General features: G+C 36.7%; 3 protein-coding genes across 3 annotated transcripts; 1 reads left to right on the forward strand and 2 right to left on the reverse strand.

Moving 5' to 3' along the window:
- The first annotated feature begins 73 nt into the window (after positions 1 to 73).
- chmp5b (charged multivesicular body protein 5b) lies at positions 74 to 8,275 on the forward strand. Its single transcript, XM_065261798.1, has 8 exons — positions 74 to 254; positions 1,290 to 1,394; positions 4,032 to 4,078; positions 4,378 to 4,471; positions 4,581 to 4,652; positions 4,748 to 4,856; positions 4,961 to 5,076; positions 7,873 to 8,275. The coding sequence occupies exons 1-8, from the start codon at positions 186 to 188 to the stop codon at positions 7,921 to 7,923; spliced, it is 663 nt and encodes a 220-aa protein (XP_065117870.1). The 5' UTR covers positions 74 to 185; the 3' UTR covers positions 7,924 to 8,275.
- A 219-nt stretch (positions 8,276 to 8,494) lies between these two features.
- On the reverse strand, positions 8,495 to 17,021 carry fastkd3 (FAST kinase domains 3). Its single transcript, XM_065261797.2, has 7 exons — positions 16,869 to 17,021; positions 13,376 to 14,817; positions 13,207 to 13,292; positions 12,868 to 13,042; positions 10,232 to 10,301; positions 8,765 to 8,879; positions 8,495 to 8,632 (listed from the first exon to the last, which is right to left on the reverse strand). Exons 2-7 carry the CDS (start codon positions 14,790 to 14,792, stop codon positions 8,534 to 8,536), a joined length of 1,962 nt encoding a protein of 653 aa, XP_065117869.1. The 5' UTR covers positions 14,793 to 14,817; positions 16,869 to 17,021; the 3' UTR covers positions 8,495 to 8,533.
- A 706-nt stretch (positions 17,022 to 17,727) lies between these two features.
- On the reverse strand, positions 17,728 to 22,362 carry myl12.1 (myosin, light chain 12, genome duplicate 1). The gene is made up of 4 exons (XM_065261799.1): positions 22,213 to 22,362; positions 20,964 to 21,176; positions 19,497 to 19,658; positions 17,728 to 18,583 (listed from the first exon to the last, which is right to left on the reverse strand). The coding sequence occupies exons 2-4, from the start codon at positions 21,145 to 21,147 to the stop codon at positions 18,411 to 18,413; spliced, it is 519 nt and encodes a 172-aa protein (XP_065117871.1). The 5' UTR covers positions 21,148 to 21,176; positions 22,213 to 22,362; the 3' UTR covers positions 17,728 to 18,410.
- Between the last annotated feature and the right edge of the window lie 2,461 nt (positions 22,363 to 24,823).

Below are 24,823 nucleotides of genomic sequence, written 5' to 3' on the forward strand. Positions count from 1 at the left end.
CTTCGGATTGAGAAACGGCCATAGTTTTCGAACGCAGTTGTGAAACGTATGATCACGTGACAGCCGTTGGACGTCATGACGTCAGCTCTTCCGGGATCTCCCAGGCTGAGTTGTGTTGTCGAGAGGATAAAGATAGTCGCGGTTTATTCTTTTAATTTAAGCGGATTATTTGAAGCAGTGTCGAGATGAATCGCATTTTTGGACGAGGAAAAGCAAAAGGACCGCCACCGAACCTCTCTGACTGTATTTCAACTGTATGTGTGCTTTCTATTCAACTTTCTAGACTGTCTAGAGACTGATAAACAAAGGAACTTTGTTCTGACAGTTAAAAGAGATGAAGCCTTTCTTCGGTCTTTTTCTCTTAAAATCAGATATAATGTGAAGAGACTGTCATATACTTTATCATTTGTTGTGTCTGTTTATTTATACAGTGAAAATGACAGATTGAAATAAGTTTGCTGTGTCATGTATTGAAAACAAACGATGTCCATAAACGTATAAACATTAGGGCTACGTTTGTGTTGTTGTTATTGTGATGATTATGTGACTTTTGTTTTTATTATTATTATCATCATAATTATTATAATAATATAATGTCTGGTCTTGTGTTAGAGAAGTGACGTGATTGTGTTTGTCGTTTGCTGTTTCCGGGCTCGTGTTGTGGGTGTGAGTCTCGACCAGTCCTGCTGGTTTATGACACATGTATAGGGGATTTATCACTCGATCACATTTTTCTCTTATATTAAGAGGACAATTTTATTTGCTTTATATGTTACTATATTACATTATCACTAATATTACATACCAATATTTTGGAAAGTCACTCTTTAACAACACTTTTTTGCATTAAATGGTACATTTTGTGCCTTTTTAATTAGGCTTATAGTTTGTAGTTTGAAAATTCTACAGGGATGTCATGTAATTTCCAGTCCTTTCTACCTGGTTATTTTAAAAAAACATTCTAAATATTTTTTTACAAATCCATAAACCCGCATAAACACCTATAACTCTATAGATTAATCATCTAAAAGCCTCTTCATTGGTGACATATTCATATCAACAGAATTTACTTTAACATTGTTTTATACATCACCGTAATACATTTAGTTTGTATATTAAAGAGATGTGGTGGTGCAGAACTAAATTAGAGTTCAAAACTCTTACGCTGACATCATGTCATTCTTAGCATTGTATGATATATATATGTGTGAAGATACGTAAGTATGTGATGTATATGTATAAAAGGCATTTAATATTCTGTGTTTTATCTCCTCCTTACTGAACTCCAGGTTGACTCTCGAGCAGAGTCTGTGGATAAGAAGATAGCCAGACTTGATGCAGAACTGATGAAATATAAAGATCAGATGAAGAAAATGAGGGATGGACCATCAAAGGTAAAGACATGTCACCTCTATAACATCACATCTTTTAATGGTTCGGTCTGAGAGTGTGGGTTGACAGAAAATATGAAGAGATCATATCATGAAAATATAATTTGTGGACCGCTGTGTCATTTCAAACCTTAACTCTTTTCCCGACAGCGTTTTTTATGAATTTCACAATAGTTTAAAGGATTAGTCCATTTTCTTAAAAAAAATCCAGATAATTTACTCACCACCATGTCATCCAAAATGTTGATGTCTTTCTTTGTTCAGTCAAGAAGAAATTATGTTTTTTGAGGAAAACATTTCAGGATTTTTCTCATTTTAATGGACTTTAATGGACCCCAACACTTAACAGTTTAAAATTGCAGTTTCAAAGGACTCTAAACGATCCCAAACGAGGCATAAGGGTCTTATCTAGTGAAACGATTGTCATTTTTGACATGAAAAATAAAAAATATGCACTTTTAAACCACAACTTCTCTTCTTTCTCCGGTCCTGTGACACGCCAGCGACCTCACATAATACGTCATCACGTCAAGAGGTCACGGATGACGTATCGAAACTATGCCCCAGTGTTTACAAATGTGGAAAAAAAGGACCGTTTCGACGTTGTTGTATGTGAATTATATTAATTAATGTCTTCGTGTCAGTTTATTGTTTAATGTTTCATATATGTAACACGTGACCTTTCTACGTCATTACGCAATTACGTGAGGTCACGCCGGTGCGTCACATGACCAGAGGAAGACGAGAAGTTGTAGTTTAAAAGTGCATATTTTTTATTTTTCTTTCCAAAAATGACAATCGTTTCGCTAGATAAGACCCTTATGCCTCGTTTGGGATCGTTCAGCGTCCTTTGAAACTGCAATTTTTAACTGCATTAAAACTGTTACGTGTTGGGGTCCATTAAAGTCCATTAAAATGAGAAAAATCCTGGAATGTTTTTCTCAAAAAACATAATTTCTTCTCGACTGAACAAAGAAAGACATCAACTTTTTGGATTACATGTTGGTGAGTATAAAAAAAAAAGAAAGAAAATGGACTAATCCTTTAATGCCTTCCAGAAAAAGTTTTTCTTTAAATATAAAGGAAAGAACAGACCCTCTGTTTTTAAACCAAAAAAGAAACATATTTATTACTTTTCAAATATTGGAAGGTTTCTTCAAAATACCAAATTTTGAGCAAAATGCAGAGATAATTGAATTTTTATATAGGACGTTTGTTAGAGATCAGATTCAGAACGTTGATTTACTGTTTTTGTTTCAGTGGATGCTTCAGTGTTTTATAATGTGGGTAAGAGCGCTACCTAGTGTATAATAGCGGAAATATGGATCGCCGTAAAAACTCGTCTTTGACAGGGAAGCGTTTTCAGTTCATTGTTGAGATAAATTGTCAATGACAAGAAGTGAGTTAAAGACTTATTACAGTTTTTTTTTTAAGCAAGCGCTTTTAAGGGGCCATTTATACGACAACGGTTTTAACTGCAAACGTAAAAGTTTTTATGCTGTTGTGGTCTCTGTACACTATTTAAACATGAATCTGTGATACCTGTGACGGCGTGCATGTGTTAATTCAGGCTATAGGCATGCACGAGTGTAACCAACACAATAATGGCGGCCTACAGAATTCTGTTTGTGTTTATTAACACAATTTTGGCGCTGTATTGTCCAGGGTCACTACCTTGTCTTCCGTCTAAACAAAACGGTTGAAGCTTTGTTTGTATTTATCGCTCTGTAAACAAATGCATATAAACAGGCTTGTAGTGTTGCTTCCTCATGTTGTCTGGCAGGGGATTTGGTCATCTTCACGGATCCATGTAGATTAGGGCTGGGCAAAAAAAATCGATTTTTCGATTAATCGTTTTTTTAAACATGGTCGATTCAGAATCGATTCTCAAAGAGCAGAATCGATTTTTTTTTTCTTTTTTTTTTCCTGCAAACATTGAACTTAAGATTAACATTAATCAAATTACTAGTATTCTTCACTAGATGTCACCCTCTTTTTTGCCTTGCGCGATGTTACCAAGGAGCGTGTCATTCTTTCATTCAGTGTTTAAAATGGTGGTTTTAGGTGCTTCATTGACATTGATGCCACCTTCACATAAAAAGTAAGAGGTATGGAAGCATTTTAGATTTCGCAAGCAAGACGACAACGACAGTGTTGTGGCTTTTAATTTCTTTTTATTAATTACCCACTTGAATCTAAAATTGTATCGAGAATCGAAATCGAATCGATTTGATAGCTTGTGAATCGAAATTGAATCGATCTGGAACATCTGAATCGATACCCAGCCCTAATGTAGATGCAGATCTTTTTGACAGCATTGTCGTGCTTATGTGAAATATTGTTGACGTGTAAACATAGCCTAATACTGCAACAGTCCAAAATGGACATCACAGCTCTATAATCTATTGCATTATGGTGCTTTTGTGATTTGCTCATTGTCTGTCTTTATGTCTTCCATGAAGAAAGATTTGTGTATGAGCTTATAATGTCATACCGATAAATGATGAGAGAATTAAGAACTATCCAATTCATTAAATTGATAACATGTGACCATTTGTTATGAGACAAAGCTTTACATGACTAGAACATTGAAAGAAATCCTCATGGAGTCCATCATCTTATCTGTTTCTTTTTTTCTAGAACATGGTGAAGCAGAAAGCCATGCGTGTCCTTAAACAGAAGAGAATGTAAGTTCAGTTATAATCTTATATATTTTCATCTTATTATATTAATATTCTATGGTCAATGCTCCTTTATGGGGTTTTCTTTGGTTTAACGTCTGTAATGTAAATGCATGTACACATACATCACCTAAATTGTGGCATAATAAACTTGTGTGTACCTCAAAGAGACAATCTAGCTTCTCCATAGCAGCGTAACGTAAATGTAATCATTTTATTGTTCTTGTGGTGTCATTGATTTGCTTCACTGCTTGCTAGTGATTATTATTGATGTACAACACTGAGGAAAACTGTTGTGTGTTCAGGTATGAAGGGCAGAAAGATCAGTTAATGCAGCAGTCATTTAACATGGAACAGGCTAACTACACCATCCAAACACTGAAAGACACAAAAACAACGGTAAGTGTATCATCACGGACAGCTTTCATTCATAAACACACATTGTTTTCCCTCATTTGCATATGCACGAAGAATAACCTTGTGTTTGTGTTCATGTGTTTTCAAACAGGTGGATGCAATGAAAGTTGGAGCCAAAGAAATGAAGAAAGCTTACAAGAATGTTAAAATTGATAAGATTGAGGTAAGATTCTTTCAAGTCCTTAAATCTAACAGTATGATAAAATTTGTGCTGTAAGTACAGATTGAAGAATTATATGTGTGCTCTTTATGGTCCAGGATCTACAGGATCAGCTGGAGGACATGATGGAAGACGCAAATGAAGTTCAAGAGGCTCTCAGTCGCAGTTATGGGACACCAGACATCGATGAAGATGACCTGGCGGCCGGTTAGTAACATAAGCCTTGCTGCAGTTTTGTATTCTTGTGTGTTGTTTTATTGTTACTGTGGGTTTAGTACAACATCATAATATTGGTTTGTTTGCTTCATTAGAGCTGGATGCGCTTGGCAATGAGCTCTTATTGGATGATGATAACTCGTATTTGGATGAAGCCTCCTCAGCTCCAGCTATACCTGAGGGTGTGCCAGGAGATAGGAGTACTAACCGGGTGAGCAATCATAACTCGGCTCTTTTGGTTTATGTGGTGTATTACAATTTAAAAGAAGTAATTCAAACAACCCAAAACAAAGCTATGATGGGACAGTCAGTGTGCATATTTTGTGAAATATCCTTTATGTAAAACTTTTTTATCAATAAATGTAGAATGCAACCAGAACACACAGTGAAAGTTAACATGTTTTATACAATTATACAAGCCTGATTTATACCTCTGCGTCTGACCCACGTCGTACCCAGTGGCGTGTTTACCATTTTGGGGGCCCTAAGCAAAGTCAGTCCAAGGACCTAAGGTCCCCCATGCCCCAACATTGCAAGGTTTTCCTTAAAAACACTAATATTGAATATATAGAATTAAGTTAGACATATATAAACTGGATTTATTTTATTTTAAACTGCTTAACATAACACAAAATTGTTACAGTTTGGTATAAGACAAAAAGACAAAAATTCTTGGTTTGAAAAATAAAAATAGTAGATTTTGTAAATTGTAGGACTTTACTGGTTTTAGGAAGTTTTTATTACATACTGCTGACGCTCAATGACATGATATGAAGAGTTAAAGTTAAAGTCTCTTGGGGGCTGTTTACACTTGGTATTAAGATGTGTTTTCATCAATCTGATCACAAGTGGACGAGAGAGACACATTACGTTTACACCTGGTATTTAAATCCGTCTCTTTTGTCCACTTTCGAACGCTTCTGTCCTTAATACTGTGAGGGGACGGTCCGTAAGACGGTGGGCGAGTCTCTCTGCTGTCATTCAAACGCGAGCGGGAGTAATTGTGAGTTTATATGGATGCAAACTAATATTATGTCAGAGTCCACTGCTTGTTTAGCAAGTATACATGCTGCACAGTGTTTTGTACGTTTATATCTTGGAGCTTTCTCTGAATTTTCAGCGCAATTGATGAAGTAGGATCGCGCAACTTTCACGCTTTCAAAACGAAACTACGGAGATCAGCCGCTTTAGTTTTATCAATAAAAGGCTAAAAATAGCGCTGTTCACCGTATGTTCACGCCAGAACTCAAAAAAGACGTAAAACTTGTGTTTAATACCTCAGATTAGATAAATGGGCGGAGAGAAAGCGGTCGCGTGTGGCTGTTCGAACACATTCAACCACATTTGCGGTCCGCAACTCCAAAGCGATCCGATCGAAAGAGGTTTCGACTACCTCTGGATGTGGTTGAAAGTGGTCGAAAGTGGACGCGTTCAAAACGTTTTGAACACCGTTTACACCTGGCATTAACGTCGTCCACTTGTGATCCGATCGACGAAAACGCATGTTACTGCCAAGTGTAAACAGCCTCTTGTTCTCAGTGCTTGTGCATTCAGCAAGATACCCAGGATCGCCGTCGCTGTGTCTTTCTCATGCGCTGCATGGTGTTCAGGATGTCTTGATTTTAAATGATAAATGAAACTTGTAATGCTGTATGTTTTTGCGGCTTTCTCTAAAACTTTAAAATGCTTTACCAACACGCCATCAAAGACCTCATTGTTCGGTAAAATCTATTCGGCGTTTCCACGTGTTCAGCCAAACACCAAAAATTAGTTTTTTGCTATTTTTGGCCAAAAAATTTTGGTTGACGAACATTTGGTGAATCCCTAGTATATATTCAGCTTTGAGTAAGTGAAGAGTTTGGTCCCAAAATAAATATATAATAAATCCTTTTGGACTAATTTGGGTAAAAACGTGTTTTCTATACCAAGAAAGTGAAAAGATGAAAACCACTATTTTCTGTAACAATCTTTCACATAGCATCTTTAGGTTATAATACCACTAAAAATTCAAATCCATAATTAGATTTTCAAAGATTTATTATAAAAACTGCAGTGTGCACCGCAAAATGCAATAAAGTTTTTTTTTAAATGCTATAATTCTATTGAATCAATATATAAATGTTATATTCATTTAGTTGACTAGTGGTATATACGGATTAAAAAATAAACATTAATGGCATTAATCAAAACACTTACTTTGTCATATTAAGAACACTGTCATTGCTGCTGTCATCCCTGGGACGTCGTCGCTGAACTTTTTTGACAGCGATCAGTTATAAAATGTTTTGGTCCTGCTCGATTTTCATTTCCTTTGCATAAAATAATGTATAGTTTTTCATAAGATCTGCTGGGGTCAATGTGTTAGCATGACAGAAGCTTGATGCTGTCGTCTGAGAACAAGCAACTGCCATCATTTTTCCTTCGCTCGAGTGCCTCTCACGGAAATGATTCGATTTTGATGGCTTACGTTTCTTCTCTGCCACAGAAAACCACCACAGGTTTATCAATGCCATCAAATTATTATTTTGTTTGTTTGTTTATCACAAAGTACAAAGTAGATGAGGAAAACTAAGATTCAGTGTGGATTCAAAGCGTCACCATTATTGTTCACAATGCATGGAATGGGGCGCTGTGATTGGTTAAGTGGATTTATTGCATTCTGCAGAGAAGGAGGATTGGCATTTATTGCGTTTTGGAAAAAAGGGAGAAAAGATGACAGAATAACACGGCATGAAGAATTTACGTTTTAGTACAGACCTGATACAATACTGATTTTGGTGGAAACTCGTTTATTTTTTTAATGAAATGTATCTCTTTTTTCAACCAAACTCCTCAAATATTTCAAAATGAACTCTTCTGTTCATGTTTAATCATGTGTTCATTTCGTATCTTGTGTTGTACACTTATTGTTGCATACTTTATAGCATACTAATTCAAATATATGTACAGCAGTATGCAGTTACTAGTATTTCACTCTGATCTGAATATTATGTTTTTTTGCTTTCAGGATGGAGTACTGGTGGACGAATTCGGCCTTCCTCAGATTCCAGCTACATAAAAAACAAACTGACGTTAAACAACTCCAAACACTCAAAAGACTTTATCTACACAATATCTACATGTGTACTTTGCAAAAATACTCTGGGACAGAGCTAGTGACTTAAACAATCTTGCCTGCAATCTCAATCTTGTACTTTAGATTATAATCTTTTATAGCTTCATGAGGTTTGTATCTTTCATAATGAATCACTGGGGTGTGCTGTGCTTTGATTTTTTTCATTAGACCTTCTGTTTCCATGATTTATGTTGTTTCTAAAGTATTTACATCGGTAGTTGGTTACTTTGTACTGCAATACAGTGTTGCTTACTGAAAGCAAATATAATAAATTATTATATATTTGAGAAGTGAATTTCCAGTGGAGTGTTTTGCTGCAGATTCACAATTTTAACTTGGTTTTCAACTTGACTGATGAACTTTGTAGGTAAATGCCATCATTTCATTTTTTTGGGAAATGACAATGAACACAATTTTATGTAGGTCTTTTTTATTGGTATATACTTTTTCACAGCACTTTACATATAGTCACATTGTCTCAGAATCTATGAACCAAAAACAATAAATATTAATGTTTCTGTATGTATAAAACATCCATTTGTCCATGTATGTGTTACCAACTCAGTCTGTAACTGTGAGGAAAGATCTTCTTGTGCAGATAATCCACGATTTCTTTTTTGTCCTTGAGTTTCTCAAACTCATAATATGGAATCTAGAGAGAGGGAAAAATCATTTATAGAAATCCACTGTGGATAAGTATTGTTACACACTTTGAAAGGTTACAAAAACTTGAAATATAGAAAACGGACCCAAAATCAACAACAACAAAAAAAATGTATGTCACCTGAACAACATCATATCCAAGAATCTTCAGATGTCGTTGTTTGATGGATTCTTTACCCAGTAACTGTTTTGCATTTACAGCAAAGCGCTTTGACCCATCAATACACAAAGCGATTCTGTTAATACACAAAAATGTATGTTATTAAATACACAACATGCAAACACATGATGATTTTAGGCTGCGTTTACATTTTGCATTAACATGCGATCTCGGTGATCCGTTCACGCAGATCCGATCATTCGTATATCAGGACACAACGAGTTTACATTTGTCACATAAATGTGGCTTCTGTATCTGGATGTGTGATCGGATCCCGTGCGGGGAGACGCGCGCTGGGTGGGTAGCTGTCAATCAAAATGGGTACAGCTGTCTTTAGCCACAGGATTTAGGGGTTTCGCGCTAACCGCAATCCCGTATTGTACTGAGAAGCCAACAGCAGAGAATAACTAGCAACCCCAACAACCGTGATGTTCACATTTTAAGCGTTATATTTTTTAGCTTTAAAAGCCTTCTATAGCGTCCGCACCGCGTATGAATGTCCTGTTTAAGTTTACCTGAACTTGACGTGCACCCGCATGCTTTAAATCAACAACAAAATCCGCGTGAAACATGACCGACTCCACTGTTTTATTTTGCCTTAATAAAGGGCTTTTGGCTCTGCCTGAACTTATATGTATATTTATATTTTAACCATAAACTGTTGTTAGTTATGTTTCCTGGTAATTTTAATATGATTTAATTAAAAGAGCTAACAATTTCCTAAATTTCCTGTTCATAGTGCGTAAGAAGTAATGTAATTTACAAAAACATTTAAGTACCTTGCATAAAACCAACACTGAATAAATGTATTTGGTTAATGTTATTATGGTTTGTACGTGTTTTAAAGTAACTTAAAATGTGTTAAATGAGACAGAAAGAGCCGATTGACCAGAAAGAAGCGCAACATTCACGTTGATATGTCACCATGGAAACTCAAACATTATAACGAATCCTGAATTCTGCCATTAAATATTAAATCTCTCTATGAATAGGAACATATATGCCTGAATAACTTAAATACAGTCAGCAGTGCTAAAATGCCTTTGAATATCGATTTATTAAGATACTTTTAAGCGTAGCTTCCATTGCTCCACAAATATGAATGTATGCGTCTCTCACCTGCGCTCCATGACCTAACGTCCTTTATTTTTGACAGCTGTCAGTGAGAGGAGATGATAGTGGGCGGGGTTTTTTGTGACGTTGACCTGTAAATGCAGATACTATGGCTGGATTGCGTTTACATTACACTGAGATCCGATCATAAAGCGTCCTCGACTACCTCTGCATCAGGACACACAGATCGGATAACATTCCGATCACAGACGCGTTTACACTTGTCTTTTCAATGTGTATGTGGACAACATCCGGATACAGGTCGCATGTTAATGCCAAGTGTAAACGCAGCCTTAGATGCAAGGCATCTCTTACCTCTTATAGACCTCATCTACATGAGAAGCTGGCAGGACATATCCTTCTTCATCTAGTTTTATCTCAACATCTGAAAAGAGGAAGAGGATTAAAAATAGTTTGACATATACAAAGACTGCGTAAACACTTTGAGATTGTTGATTGTCAGACTGTACAAGCATTGGGATCTCAGTCTGATTGCATGACAGTAAAGACAGAAACATGCAGCGTTTTTATGTCACACTGCAAAAAATGATTTTCAAGAAAAAAAAAATCTTCGTATTTTTGTCTTGTTTTCAGTAAAAATATCTAAAAATTCTTACATTAAGATGCTTTTTCTTGATGAGCAAAACCACCCAAGAAAATAAGTCTCGTTTTTAGACCAAAAATATCAAATTTAAGTGATTTTGTGCATAAAACAAGCAAAAAATATCTGCCAATGTGGTATGAAAATTTTTCTTGAAATTGAGGTTTTTTGCTTACCCCATTGGCAGATTTTTTTTGCTTGTTTTATGCACAAAATCACTTAAATTGTATATTTTTGTTCAAAAAACTAGACTTATTTTTTGGGTCGTTTTTCTCACCAAGAAAAAGCATCTTAATTTAAGAATTTTTAGATATTTTTACTGAAAACAAGATAAAAATACTAAGATTTTTTTTATTGAAAATCATTTTTTGCAGTGTGCACATGTTACACTGCAAAAAATGATTTTCTAACTTAAATTAAGATGTATTTTCTTGAAGAGCAAAATCACCTAGAAAAAAAGTCTCGTTTTTAGACAAAAAATATAAACTTTAAGTAAATTAGTGCTTAAAACAAGCAAAAAATCTGCCAATATAATAAGAAAAATTCTTGAAATAAGTTTACTTTTTTCATAAACACTTGATTCAAGAAAATTTTTCTTATTCCATTGGCAGATTTTGTTTGCTTGTTTTAAACACAAATTCACTTAAATTGTATATTATTTTCCTAGGTCATTTTTATCATCAAGAAAATACATCTTAATTTAAGAAATTTTAGATATTTTTACTGAAAACAAGACAAAAATAGTAAGTAAGAAAGTCATTTTTTTGCAGTGTATCATAGGAGCAGCCACACTGCAGGATTGTGTCACAAAAATGTAGAGGAAAACTTTAATTGAAGCAGTCATTATTCGTCTGTCTGTGAACCAAAGATTAAAGACTGCAGATTTTAGCCTTTAGTTTAGGATTCCAGGAATCTTTTAGGATTTTCAAAAATGTGTCTCAGACAACTCAATTGTGGCAAAGTGTGCATCTTTAACTGATGTAATGCGACTAAAACATAATTTTCCTCTTGCAAGAAGTCATTCAAAAAATCATGCTGATGGATGTTGGTAGGTTTACATATATCACAGCCACCGCACTAGCTAATAGTTTTAGACGCAAGTGATGCAGGCATGTTATCCGAGCAAGGAAAGCCCCTTAATCAGACCGCCAGCAACTTTCACTGTGTGTTGCCCATCTCTTTTAAAGAGGTGTTTCTAAATCTGGTTGTCATAAACAAATAAAAGTCGGTGCCGAAAATCGATTATCGTTTGCATAAAGTTAAACTTTTCATCTATTCGCGTCTTTGCATTGACTTTGTATGTAATCTACTCGCACAAATTGTTAAATTCGCATTTGGTGTGTATGCCCCTTTATGCTGCGTGCATTACTCACAGGATTTAACTTCGTGTCATGCAAATGTTTTGTTTGAATTGAATATTTTTTACTTGCGCAAAGACACGTGGTGAATAGTGCGGGTTTTTGAGGCAATCGTGCCGCCCAATTCGCATCACCCTGTGCGAGTTCGCATCTTTGCATTGACTTTGCATGTAATCTACTCGTGCAAATCATTGAATTTGCATTTGGTGTGTATTCCCCATTATGCTGCGTACACACCAAACGCGAAGCATTGCGTTCTTTGCTCTAGATTACTCACAGGATTTAACTTCTTGTCATGCAAATTTTTTGCTTGGGTTGAATATTTTCAAGACGCGTTTGAGGCGAATAGGGCATGACTTTGCGTCTATTCGCGTCTTTGCATTGACTTTGTATGTAATCTATTCGCGCAAATTGTTGAATTCGCATTTGGTGTGTTCGTCCCATTATACTTGGGAACAGCCATGTTTGAGGTATTTTTGGGAGGTTATAGTACACTATTTTATATCTTTAAAGAATGACTATGTGACTTTTATGGGCATCAGGTGAATTGTAAATGCATTGCAGTTTTATGATAGATTCCTTTTTGAAGTGTCCACCTCATGCAAGCGTAAAAACTTTTTTTCGATATTTATTTATAGGAGTTTTGCGTAAATTATGTGTTTTAGCATTTACAGGTCACATGATAATTTTTTAACCTCTCAGAAAACTCTCATACATGTCCGCTCCCAAGTATAAGGGGTTTTCCTAGTCATTAATGCTTGGATAACACGCCTGTGTCTCCTTTGATTAAAAAAATGGCTTGTGCAGTGGCTACGATATACGTAGACCTACCAACATCCGTCAAGGGAAAAATACATTTGTCACATAACATCGGTTAATGGAAACACTGCCATTTCATGATAGTTTTTGGTCGACATTAAGAACATATCATAAAAGTTTTGCTCAAATCTGTAATGGCTTTCCAAATGACTGTAGGTTGAATAATCTAGTACCTAGTGTATAGCAATATGGTGTAAGTACTCTGGAAGCAAAGTAAGATCGAGCTCCCAGCAGATCCACAAGGCCAGATTTCACCGAATTGTAGAGCTGAGCTTCCACTTGTGTCTCCAGAGACTGTCCAGGAGCCAAAAATGACTTCACACGAAACTTGGGTAAAAGTCGTGGACCCTATACATAAATACAGACATTTGGTAAATGAACATCGCTGGTCATCCATAGCGAATTACAAATGAGAGAGCAAGCAACATCATAATATTTCTATCAAATTGTAATTAAAAGAAAATAAATGCACAAATGTGTAAAATATCCTGGTGCTCATGATTTTCACTCACATTATAGAAGGGACACTCCAGTTTCACAGTCATGTAGAGCTGAGTCAACTGAGCGAGCACCATGCGATCCATCCCACTTCCCTCCTCTGTTTAGATACAAAAGCAAAAAACATCACTAAAGACTTTCCAATATTTTGTAAAGGTGCCGTGAAATTAAAAAGAAAGTTACCCTGCAGTTGCTGCATGAAGTACGGGCTGAAGACTTTGGAGACGAAGTTTAGCGGATACCTCTGGAGCAAAGTACAGGCGTGCAGCAGGTCCAGAAGAGCTCTGGGCTGAAACTGCAAAAACCTGGCATTCAAAACCGACTCCACCTTTCGGAACAATCTGGCCGCGTCGGGAGGCACGTATCCCAGCATTCCCAGCGCCACTATCTGTTGGGACACCTCCCAGGTGGAGTACTCCTCTGCACGGTACACCAAACTCTCGGCTACCGCGTTAAAAACGGGTTGAGAAAGTACGCGTCTTCGCCCGAAATACTGCATCACTTTGGTTATGGTTTCTGCATGTGCGCTGAAGGCTATCTTGGGCACGTGCCGTTCGAGAGCTTCCACAAGAAAGCGATCGCTGTGACCGTAATGCATGAGTGCAGACAATACCGCAGTCAATTCGGCATCTGTGAAGTTTTGCACGTGACGGACAGCTTGCTTGCATAGTGCAATAACCAGTGGCAATGCTTGCGTTTGTCCCAAAGTCACTAAAGCATCTAGAATCTCGCTTACGGCCGCTGGATCCATCCGCTGCGCGAGTCGAAGCGCCTGAGCGTTCATTTCATTCAAAAGCTCCGGGTAGCGTCCGCCTTCGCTCAAACCGGATGCTAGCGTGCGATAAACGCCCACTAGCTCTGCTATATTCCATCGAGCTGGGTCTTTATTTTCCAGCTGAGTCATGGCCTGTTTAACCATGCCACAGTCGGGCCCTTCCAACGCAAATAAAGCCCTGGATAACTCACATAACGCTTCAACACTTAACCTTCCCGAGTCCAATCTCTCCTGACTTTCGGACACCAGCCGTACCAGCAGGCGACTCCAGGGGTCAAGATAGAGGCGTGTGCATCCCAACAGAGCTCGAACCACGACATCATCTTCTAACACGGCTGAATCTTGTTCCAGTTTTTGACAAAGTTTGTTCAAGGCCAGGTCTGACAGCAGCAACTGTGGGTTTTTAAGACCACGGCCATCGTCCTGCTCCAGATCGGCCAATCGGTGGAGTACAGAAGCCGCTGATGCGCTTGACAGGTCAGGATAAGATCGCAAGAGACGCAGAACTTGCTGGGATGATGTGCAGGAAGACAGGCGGTCCGTAAAGATGCGGTCCTCGCCGGAAGTAAGGTGGTGCAACTGACCGATTCCACCGGTGAGGAGCTCCTGGTGAGGACGAACAGATCCGACGGCAAGGAATAGAAGGTCTCGAGTCGTAGTGCAAACAGCCCTCAGACTGAGTTTGGAGCAGGTTGGAGAGAAGACAGTGGAGGTCTGAAGATGAGGAGAACATCGATGCCTAACAGCACACACAGTCAGTGATGAAGGGACTTGGGCCACCAAATGCCTGAGCAGATGCAGCCTCAGCACCAGCGTTTTGGCCATTTGAAAGTCCTACAACATCTTTAATCTACAATCACAAAACAACGAACATCAGAGTTAAACATTAGAGATGTCAGTATTTCAGTATCAGTGCAATTTTCTGTTAATAAACAGAGAAAGCAGGTGGATGAATCTCATGACAACAAATAACAACAAAGAGGAAGATCCCATTAATTGAATGCAAAAAAGGTAGCTAAATGTCTTTATGTTTGTTTTGTAATTTATTTATGTAATTTTGATGATACATCTTCATTAATGTAAAGTACGGAGCCCCTAAGGGGACATGGAGCAAAAATTAAATAAAGTTTAGTTTCATGTGTTCACGTGAAACTTTCGTGAAACTATCGCGTGCTCACCTGAAACTATTGCGCGCACGTGAAAGCGAAAGTAAACTAAACTTTAAAAAAAATTCTGCACATGAAAGTTTCGCGTGAGCACATGAAAGTTTCGCGTGAGCACATGAAACTAAACTTTAGATTTTTTTTACTCCAATGTCACCTTAGGGGCTCGGTTTGCAAAAGTGGAGAAAGTTTCCAGGAAATATTTTAAGGAAACAAGAATTTTGGAAATATTCCAAATTGGAAACTTAACGGGAATTAATAGGGAATTATTTGGAAATGTATATAAACTATATAAACAACGTAAATAAACATTTTGATTGGTCATAAGCAGTCATGCATGCAAGGTAATACAAAATTTCAAGAATCCTTATATTTACACTCATCAAGCCATGGATTTATTTAATAAAAATCCTTCAGAAATCATTCTAATATTAAAGGTGCAGTGTGTAACTTTTAAAAGAATCCCTTGACAGAAATGCAATAAAATATACATAACTATATTATCAGGGGTGTATAAAGACCTTCTTTCATAAAGAACCATTATGTTTTTATTGCCTTAAAATTAGCCGTTTTTATCCAAATACACCGAGGGTCCCCTTACATGGAAGCCACCATTTTGTGCCGCCATGTTTCTACAGAAGCCCTTAACGGACAAACTTTGTTTACCAAGTTATCTCTAACGATGACGAATTGTTCCTATAGCGGCTATCGTAGCTTCTCTATGCATTTCAAAAGCGAGGGATGAGCCGTGGACTGAGCCATTGGGTGCAATTTGAAACCTCACCACTACATGCCACTAAAATTTACACACTGCACCTTTAATGCTTGATGAGCATAAGAGACTTTTTTCAAAAACATTAAAAATAGTAATGTGTCCAAACTTTTGGGTGACACAGTATTTCAGAAAATTAGGAAAAAAGAGCATCACAGCTCAAGATAGATAGCTACATCATACTAGCCTAATACATTTTCAATTTATTGTGCTATTTTACATTTAGATGTCTGATTTAATGACTTCAAGAAATGATCTGTGCATGTTATGGAAGAATGCAAGTGCATGCAGGGGGTGTGGCCTCAATGGCCCTTCATTAAGCAGTGTGCATGGAACTAAAAAATGTGCAAGGAAGAAATTCAACTTAAATTGCATTAAATCTTGTTGTTTTAAACAAAATTATGATGCAAGATTTTTTTAAACTACATTTCACTTCCTTTTTTTTAATTCCCAGTTTATTCATATTAATTCCCATGGAAAGACTCCAGGATTGGACATTTTTGGACAGAGTTTTGCAACCCTATTAATGTATGGCTTTAAATTATGACAGTCCAACAAAAATGATACTCTATACATATTTTTTTCTTTAAATCTATGTCTTATTGTTATGAAACATAATAAACTTTTAGATAAATATTCCCTTAAATGCACCATTTCTCTGTGTGTGTTTTTTTTTATTAAAACAAAATCTACTTTTTTTAATGTTTACTGAATTCTTTTTTATTTATATTTACTGATATTCGCATTAAGCTTAAAAAAACACGTCACGAGCACGCAGTGTAAACGTAATTTCTGTACATCAGCAGTGAATGCGAATCACACTTTGCCCTTGTACCGCCACGCGGAAGTTATAAAGCAAAAATCTCAAACAAACTACAATCGCGATATAGAAAAACATCAGAAGGAAATATTAAACATTTCGTGGCGATAACATTACGTCAAAGTGGAGATTTTAAACGCAGTTACCTTCACGACTTGACTCCAACCCCGGTTATACAAACCCGACATGCTTTCTGCAACTACCGCGCATGACATCTGAAAGCTACTTTCTGATTGGACAGTCCGTTCTCGTGGGCGGGTGAATGTAATGAAGCTCCGCCCACTCTATTTAGGATTACTACAACGTTAAACTGCCAAAGAAAAAATAAAGTGTTAAACGTAAGATAAATGTTATTTATTAATAGCAAAGCATTTTTTGACATATGCCTGTTTATCAAATTTAGATTTCAATTATTTCACAAAGTTAGAGACAGAGTGTCGACAAAGTCTCATCACAGCAGGGCATTGTATTGTATAGGTTTTTATATGGGGATTGGGAACATGATTGTGTTTGTTGAGACATAAACAGCACTTAAAATAATCACTAGAGAGGTCACATTTCGAGTATGCGTTCATACTTAACACGTCACTCTCACTACTTTATTAAAAGCTGAGCATGTCATTACATGTTAAACTTGAGTTACTATTTACACTAAAACTGTCTGCGTTAAAGGGAAAATTCACCCAAAAACAACAATTCGGTCATCGTTTACTCAAGTTGTTCCAAACATGTATACATGTCTTTGTTCTGCTGAACACAAATGTAGTTTTTTTATTTGTAACCTAGCATATCTGGGGCACCATTGACTTCCATACAAAATAAGTCGTCAATGGTGCCCTGGAGCTGTTTGGTTACATTTTTATTTTAAATATCTTTATTTGTGTTCAGCAGAACAAAGAAATGTATACATGATTGAAAAGACTTGAGGGTGAGTAAATGAACTTCTAATAACCAGATCCAGATTAAGATAGCCAATAGAAACCAAGAGAGAAACACCACAAAAAAAACTCTTGAGTCATTTATTCAAAATATTGCATGTTATAAAATGTAAAAATTCAGTTATATCCAGGCCATGAAAGATCGAATGCATAAAAAAACAACACGTTCACATTTCATACTTTTAATGATCAGAGAAATGAATCCCTGTCTTAGAGGTTTGACACCGTACAATACACCCGTGTGCGAATGGCAAAAAGTAAACTGGAAAGTTACACTCTGTAATACAAATTTTAGACATTGACAAGATATATGGAAAACTTATGAGCCATCTGAACCCTGGATTAGACCCACAGACAAATTCACCCATCAATTATAATGGTGTTCAACAGATCACAGTGGAATTTGATCCGAAGTCAAACAAATACTGGAACTCTCACCTTGTAACAAAAATATGCAAAAAACTCAAAACACCCTTAACTGTGCACAGACCCATAATGTATTATAACAAGAATTCAGGTATTGTGGTGGTACGACAAAACATTTTCTGTGATACAGCATTATTAACCATTCACATGTAAGGTCTTATTTTAGATGGTTACAGAGTGCACTTTTCAAACACATATGCAGGTATAAAGCTAAAATGAGTCTTACAGAAGCTCCAGGTAGATGGAACAGTACAGACACTTTATTTCCTAAAAGGGGATTAATAAAAGGAAAGGGACTGTAGCTGGATGGCACTTGTTTTTCATCTAATCGTCCTTGTCTTTGGCTCCATGTTTCAGAATACGGGTGAACTCCACATAGTTAAAATTGCTCTTTTTATCAATGGGTGCTTCTCTGAAAAGCTCATCAACTTCCTCATCTGTGAAGCGATCGCCCATGGTGGTCAGAAGTTCTCGCAAGTAGTCCTCATGAATGAAGCCTGAGAAAAAGAAAGGGTTCGGTTTCAGATTCAGTACGATCATTTTTCATTTCTGCACATCACATCATTTTAAATCTTTGTTTAAGGGACTTCTGTAACATTTTAGGACAATGTTAACTAAAGGCCTGTTACAGTAAGACTATGGTCACACCGACAATCCGATTTCTCTATATTTCCGAATGGATTTTTACAAATTTATGTGTGGTTTGAAATCCTATTCAAATTACATTTCTGGAAATTCATTTTAGTTTTATATTGTCACCAGGGCCAGATTATCCAAAGATGGGGTTGTGCGAGCGCCCTGGGGCACCATAAGTCAATAAGGGGGCACCAAGAGCTCCAGACTGTGATCAAATTTTTGAGACAGTGATCCCAGTGTGCTACCTGCAAATTTGGAATTTCTTCTAGCTGTTATTTCATGTTAAAAGATGAGTAGATGCCCACAAGTGTGCAGTGGTGGATTTAGTCATGGGCAGCTGCCAAGGGTGGCATTTTGTGGGGGGCAGCGGCACGAGCACCCGTGACAAAAATGGAATGTGCAACCAGGGTTTTACCGCTTATTTGAATGACGCAACAATCATTTTATGTCACCATGCGCTCAGTTAATCTACCGATAGGTCATATGGTAAGACAACATTAAGTGTTTGAGTTCATGTGGTACTGCGCAGACAGAAAGTCTATGACATTAAAGTACAGTAAGATTGATCAGAAAGCACTTCGCTCTCACGATCAGTCTGCACAGTGCTGCATGAACTGAAGCACACCTAATTCAAACACCTCCACGTAACGTCACTGCTATAAAAACCAACGCAGCTGTTCCGGAAATTGGAAAAGCCCCACAGGACATAAACAGTTGTGATACACAGTGTGGATTGTCATTGTTTGGTGCCTGGATTTCAGCAAAGATTTGTACCTGTTCCTTCCTCATCAAAGCAGGCAAACGCATTTCGGATGACGTCCTCTGGATCTGTGCCATTGAGTTTCTCTCCAAACATAGTGAGAAACATGGTGAAATTTATAGGACCTGGGGCTTCTGTCATCATTGCCTCCAAATAATCCTCTTTTGGGTCCTTTCCTAAAACACAATGAAACAAATTTATTGGTCAATATTCTGCTATTCTTCACATAGTTTGAGTTATTTGCAAGGTTCTAAAACAATTAGTTCCAGTCCTTAGCTACGCTTACATGCAACCAAATAATCCGTTTGTAATCGTATTGATGGCTCAATCGGATTGAAAAGACTTCAACACCTTAATCAATACGATTGAGGTCGATCGGTTGCAAATTTTGTAGTCAGATCTGTGATCCGATCATCATGATAAAAGTATGAATGTAAAGGCATGAATCGTAGTATTTTCTCAATCGGATGCAAATAATACCATGCACATGCGCAGAACAATTGTGCTTAAGTTCACGTCTTATATTTACCTTATTTTTTTTTTATATCACATGATTCTCGTCACAGAAACACGCAATGACAACACACATTATTAAGGTAATGTGGTCACATGCTATACATTCTGCAGCGTTCATGTCTTTCATAACATAAAACAATAAAATTACATTGTGCCTTTCCAAAGAACAACTTTCTCCAACTCAATTTTGACTTGGTGCATTTATCCAGAGATAAAGCGTGAACTCGACAAGAGATGCTGTGCACAGCATTGCCAAGCTATCTGCTTTTTGCACACTTTAGATTTTAGGTACTTTTAAACTGTTTCAGCGAGTAAATTTTTTTTTTGCATGTTAAAGATGAAAGGATTTAGTTTTGTTAGTTTTTGGGCTGTGAATAGTCATCATTGTGATGCTTTTCGGCTAGTTTTGAATGTCCATTGGGCTGGTTTTGATTTCGCAACCATAGCTGTGCATGTAAACAAATTTTGTGCATGTAAACATAGCCCTTGATTCTGATTAGCCAATAGTTTTATTTATGATAAGACACGACTATGAGCGCTGCACCCAATGGTTTTGTGTATCACTGCGTATCAGCCAATTCTGATTTATACTTCTGCATCATTACATAAGCGTAGCCTGACGTGCATCTCTCCAAAATTGAAACAACGCATCAATTCTATGAGGACCGCAAGCGCTGTGATTGGTCTGCTAGAACCCCTCCCTCAAGCAAAAAAAAAAAAAAAAGAGTCAGAAATTATTCTTCGGTCCCTGTTTACTACCATTATAAAGCTTGGAAGAGCCAGGACATTTACTAATATAACTCCAAATGTGTTCGTCTGAATGATGAGTCAAATGCATCTCAGATAGCTTCAGGGTGTAAATAATGGGCTAATTTTGATGTTTGGCTGGAGTATTCCTTTAATCCAAGGTGAGGCAAAACCAAAACTTACTTGGGTGGGTCAATAATGCATTATAACAAACTTACCAAGAGATGCCAGCATGTCATGCAGATCCTCTTTATCTACAAAACCATCACGGTTCTGATCGATCATGTTGAATGCTTCTTTAAACTCCTGAATTTGGGACTGGTCGAACATAGCAAAGACATTGGAGGTTGCGCGCTGAGGGCGCTTCTTAAGGGTCTTTCCCTTTGCACGTTTGCTTGACATTTTGGCAGTATGTGTCTTTACCTGCAAACCTAACAAAAACAAATGACATCATTAATATTGCACATAAGCCAAAGCAAGATGTTTCTTTATGACAGTGGTTCTCAAACTTTTCACAATGCGCACCCTCTTGTGTAGGGTGCATCGTTTCGCAGCTCCCCCCCCCCAAAAAATGACATAAAACTCTCTTAAACTTTGATTTTTAATTAAACAAAACATATTAAATAATACAATGTAGTGCTGTTGCCTAGTAGCCTTATGTTTCTGAGGTTTAATTACACAGAATTTATGATAAATAAATGTCTTTTATAAAATGTCATAAAACTGGGGGAATCAAGGGGGACCAACACCCCCCACCCAGTTTGAGAACCACTGCTTTAGGATCCTACACTACCTCAGTAGAAGAGAGTCATAAGGATGATTTTTTTCTAAAAACAGCTGAGAAGTTTATGATATTTTCTAATGTATATTTGATAGCCATGACGAGGCAAATCCTCCAGTATTACACAGTTTATCAGAGACAGAATTAAAGTTTTAGGACAGCTGGTTGAACTGTGTGTCATGTTGTCACAATATCTTACATTCACTGACCCGGTAAACGTGTGTCTATAACCATCAAAACATTTTACTTCAGACTCTTCCGCTTTCCCAATAATGATTGCATATACGTGTGACCCATTTGATTTATTTATAGCACATTGCAGTAAATGAGGGCAGACCCAAGGCCTATATCAAGCTATTTTAAAGTAATGCTAAAATCAACCTTTTCGATTACGTTTAAAGGTTAGGCCTCTAAAATGACATGAAGCGGGTAATAAGACTACCAAACGCAACAATATGTTGAATAACAAGTTTAGACACATGATGTATTCATCAAATACTGCAACATCAAACAACATAATTTACGAGGCTTATCAAGTAATCATGTCACATTACCGCTAAGGTTAGTAGCTAGCGTATTCTTCCCGTCAGTGTAAGTTTAAACATTATTACAAATAAACAGTTATTTTTCAAATTGAATATAAAAACAAGCTACATAAATGACAAATATATATATTAGAACCTCACCAAACAATCCGGACGAATACGAGACCGCGTTCAACCACCGCCCAAACTTCCGGATTTCAGCGGCGGTCGCGCGAGACTCTTCAGACCACACCAACTAACAAGCGTGAAGGGGGAACAGATAAACATAAAGCGTATCGTGACAAACATTAAACCGTTTGTGGATTCAGTTAAAAGGTGTTTATGGAATATCTAAAACTACAGCAAAATATTATTTTCATCAATAAACGATTTAAAGTTTGCTAAACCCCATTTTTCGGCACGTTAGATTATCCGGACACGCCTACAAAAACGTTTTAACGTCAACCTTCTTAAACCATGACCATATAGGGTATGAAAAAATGTTCCTGTCCATCTCAGAGGAAAACAATTATTGTTTCGTTGCTCAAACTTGTTCAAATTTGTTCACGACATTTTTTAATGTCTTTGATTTATCATGTTACCTATGGGACGAATTTAGTGATTTGTTCAATGGTGTGGCAATTTCTGAAACCGTACTCTGTTATTTTGGCACTTTTGCACATATTTCATTTTCTTACATCTTGGTCTATGATCTCATTGTCACAGCTGTCAGTCGTCTATTCAGCTTTTATCTTTGATATTATTCATTTTAACAACTGGCAGACTGAAATTTGAAGTACACTTTAAGGAGCATCACTGGATTAAACATTTTAGTAAATTATTGTTTATTTATTTATTTAGTTATTATAATTGCGTTACACTTATTATCTCACAAACTCCAATACAAAGATATGTGTTTTTTAGGGCGGGGTTTATTTAACAATACTTACATAATAAGTTACATACTTGCTATACTATGTCATAAATAGTTAATGAATGAAACTGCGTCAAACCTTATTGGAGATTAAAGGACCTGCCTCTTTATATACTGAATTTGGAAATTATGTAAATTAATTTTACGTTACAGTTGTTAAGTAATTAACACATTTTCCTTTCAAACATTTTGTATTTTTATTCTTTCATATGCTTTTTTATAATAAACACACTGAACATAAAAATCACTTAAATGCATTGCTATACTGCAGGAAGAAGTGCATTATGAAACTATGAATACAGTTTAAATACTGTCATTGTCTTCTTTCTTTTCATTTTGTTTTAATATTATTTTATTATACTGAACAAATTTGTTCACAGATGGTCTTGATACAGATAATATAATGGTCTAATGGTAATAAAGGGTACACCAAAAATTATCCTGAGCTGTCTGTATTGCTGAAATTACATTTACAGTTACCCCAAAACCGAAGGTTAGTTTTATCCGTCTATATCGAATATTGAAGGCCAATCAGAATGCACTATATGTCATGATCCCGCCTTTCAGCGCTGGTGATTGGTTTCGCCGGAAATGAGGCATTAGGCTTGAATGACGTCGAAATTCCGCGAGAGTGATTTGAAAGCAGACTCCTTTGCATGAGTTCTCGAGTCGCTCTCGCGGTACTCTGACGTTATCCGTTTGTCAGTTCTTGCGGTGCCGCAAGATGTCGAACAAACCTAAAGAGAAGTTTGTGTGTCGTGCAGGTGCTGTGTCTGCACGTGGTAGCCTACTTCACGATGGGATTTAAAGGTTATTTTTGATTAAAGATAGCACCGGGTAATTTTTTATTTAACATTTTCAGCCTTCATGGAGATCTCATGGGTAAAATATTTGTCACCTTTACTGATTGCGCTAATTCACAATATTTGAGACTTTGTTTTTGTTTTAAATAATGAAGCACCATCTAATATTTACATTTTGTAATAGGTACAGCTAAGCTTTTTTTTTTCAGAAATTAACTTTTTCAAAATTAAATAGTTTTTATCACGTATGCATTAATACAGCATATAGTATGGTCACATGAGGGCGCACTTGTGCTGTGTTATAAGCCTATGTGTCCCACCTTTTTCTCTTATGAGTTTTGAGGAGAGTAGTTGAGAGACAGTCATACTCGGTGCAAGAGCTGTAGTGATATTTATATTGTATTCTATACATTCTATAATGTAATTTTTACATGCATACATTTTATGTACTTTAGTCCTCTTGTGTTAGAATAGCACTAAAGTATAGTGTAGCAATGTGCAGTACAAAGTAATGAATGAACATCCTGCATATAATCTTGCTGTATTGTGTGACCAATGCATAATGTGATATGATGAAAGTCATTGTATGTGTTTCGTTAAGTCTCTACGGTTGGTTTTTAGTGCATTACGTAGTGTGGAAGCCGTATGCACACATATGCTTCTTCCCAGGGTCAGCCAAACATGTGTTCATCCAGTATTACAAAGCTTCTTTGACGAGGGACAAAAATACACAGTCATGACAGAATCCGAGAATCATATAAACTTCAACAGCTGGTATGAATATGCACACATACACACTGTTTCCTGGAAGTGTATACGATCTTGTTTTGATTTACTGTTATGTAAGGAACATTTTATGCATTACATCCCAATCTCAGGTGAATAGGAGAATGTTTAAATGTCTTCTCCACTAGCATCTACTTTTTGTTTAAGATAAACAGAGATAAGTGGGTCGAAACTTAAACGATGAAGACAATAAAAATAGGTACATTATTTCAACATTTTACTTACAATGATTGCATATAGACCTATATAA

This window comes from Paramisgurnus dabryanus, chromosome 2 (assembly GCF_030506205.2).
Source record: "Paramisgurnus dabryanus chromosome 2, PD_genome_1.1, whole genome shotgun sequence".
Lineage (NCBI taxonomy): Eukaryota > Metazoa > Chordata > Actinopteri > Cypriniformes > Cobitidae > Paramisgurnus > Paramisgurnus dabryanus.

Excerpts from the sequence above, each read along its gene's own strand:
- chmp5b (XM_065261798.1), top strand. The coding sequence starts at position 186 with ATGAATCGCATTTTTGGACGAGGAAAAGCAAAAGGACCGCCACCGAAC. Across the intron at positions 4,472-4,580 it reads TGAAAGACACAAAAACAACG|GTGGATGCAATGAAAGTTGG; the intron begins GTAAGTGTATCA and ends GTTTTCAAACAG. Across the intron at positions 4,653-4,747 it reads TTAAAATTGATAAGATTGAG|GATCTACAGGATCAGCTGGA; the intron begins GTAAGATTCTTT and ends TTTATGGTCCAG.
- fastkd3 (XM_065261797.2), bottom strand. The coding sequence starts at position 14,792 with ATGGCCAAAACGCTGGTGCTGAGGCTGCATCTGCTCAGGCATTTGGTG. Across the intron at positions 8,880-10,231 it reads GTAGATGAGGTCTATAAGAG|AATCGCTTTGTGTATTGATG; the intron begins GTAAGAGATGCC and ends GTGTATTAACAG. Across the intron at positions 8,633-8,764 it reads TTGGATATGATGTTGTTCAG|ATTCCATATTATGAGTTTGA; the intron begins GTGACATACATT and ends CCCTCTCTCTAG.
- myl12.1 (XM_065261799.1), bottom strand. The coding sequence starts at position 21,147 with ATGTCAAGCAAACGTGCAAAGGGAAAGACCCTTAAGAAGCGCCCTCAG. Across the intron at positions 19,659-20,963 it reads TGACATGCTGGCATCTCTTG|GAAAGGACCCAAAAGAGGAT; the intron begins GTAAGTTTGTTA and ends ATTGTGTTTTAG. Across the intron at positions 18,584-19,496 it reads CTTTGATGAGGAAGGAACAG|GCTTCATTCATGAGGACTAC; the intron begins GTACAAATCTTT and ends TCTTTTTCTCAG.